At 62.4% G+C, this 832-nt stretch overlaps 1 protein-coding gene across 1 annotated transcript in view; it reads right to left on the bottom strand.

Annotated features, from left to right (window-relative positions):
- Positions 1-574: 574 nt before the first annotated feature.
- EVX2 (even-skipped homeobox 2) overlaps positions 575-832 on the bottom strand; it is a 3878-nt gene continuing 3620 nt past the window's right edge. The window contains exon 3 of the mRNA XM_023514142.1: positions 575-832. This exon is cut by the window's right edge and continues 492 nt beyond it. Within this exon, the coding sequence (XP_023369910.1) occupies positions 575-832 (258 nt within the window).

Here is an 832-nt window from a genome sequence, read left to right as displayed (position 1 = left end):
GGCCAAGAGAATATTTGCCACCTCCCCCAACCCTTGTTTAAAGAATAGAAAGGAAGGATGGAAATAAAAAAGCAGTAGCAGCAACCTCCGGAGTGAATCCTCCCCTCCCGCAAGCACCAGCGCACACTATTTCCCTCTCTCTTTGTTGTGGGTCTCCGTTGCTTCTCGCCGCGCAGTTCAGCTGCGTGACTTAGGCCTGAAAGCGCACAGCCAGAGCTAGGGACCAGGGAGAAGTGGTTTAGGGGTTGGGGACATTGTCTTCCGGGAGACCAAGAGCTCAGAACAGAGGTGGAAAGTGGGGCCTAGATGGTAGGAGACAGAGGAGGGAGAGTGGAAGAGATGGCTGGGTGTTAAATACAAAAATAGAAATAATTTGGGGAGACGCCCGCCAGGCTTTTGCGCCGGCTCCTTTCCCCCAACTTCGGGCAGGTTTCCTTCAGCCTCCCGTCCCCCAGGGCGCCCCCTGGCGGCAACGATAGCGGTGGGCAGCGCGTGGAGGGTGCAGGGGGTGCACGGGGAGACTCCGGGACACATGCAGAGCGGCAGGTGCGGCCCCCTGGCGGTGGCGACGTAGTTATCTGGTGAGCGGAGCCTCGTCCCTCTGGTCTGGCGGGCTCACCGCGGTCTTACTAAGCACAGCAGCTGAGTAGGGCAGGAAGCCGCTCTCGGAGCGCTGCGCCGCAGAGCTGCAGCCAAAGTCCGAACCGCCTGTAGCCCCTGCGCCGCTGCCACCGCCGCCGCCGCCGCCACCCCCGCCACCCCGGGAACCCAGGGCTGCAGCTGCGGCGGCTGCGGCAGCTGCGGCCGACTGACTGCTGTGGCAACTGAGGCA

Source organism: Otolemur garnettii, unplaced genomic scaffold (genome assembly GCF_000181295.1).
Source record: "Otolemur garnettii isolate 467f Iridium unplaced genomic scaffold, OtoGar3 scaffold00048, whole genome shotgun sequence".
Classification (NCBI taxonomy): domain Eukaryota; kingdom Metazoa; phylum Chordata; class Mammalia; order Primates; family Galagidae; genus Otolemur; species Otolemur garnettii.
This window is presented reverse-complemented; position numbering and strand designations above follow the sequence as displayed.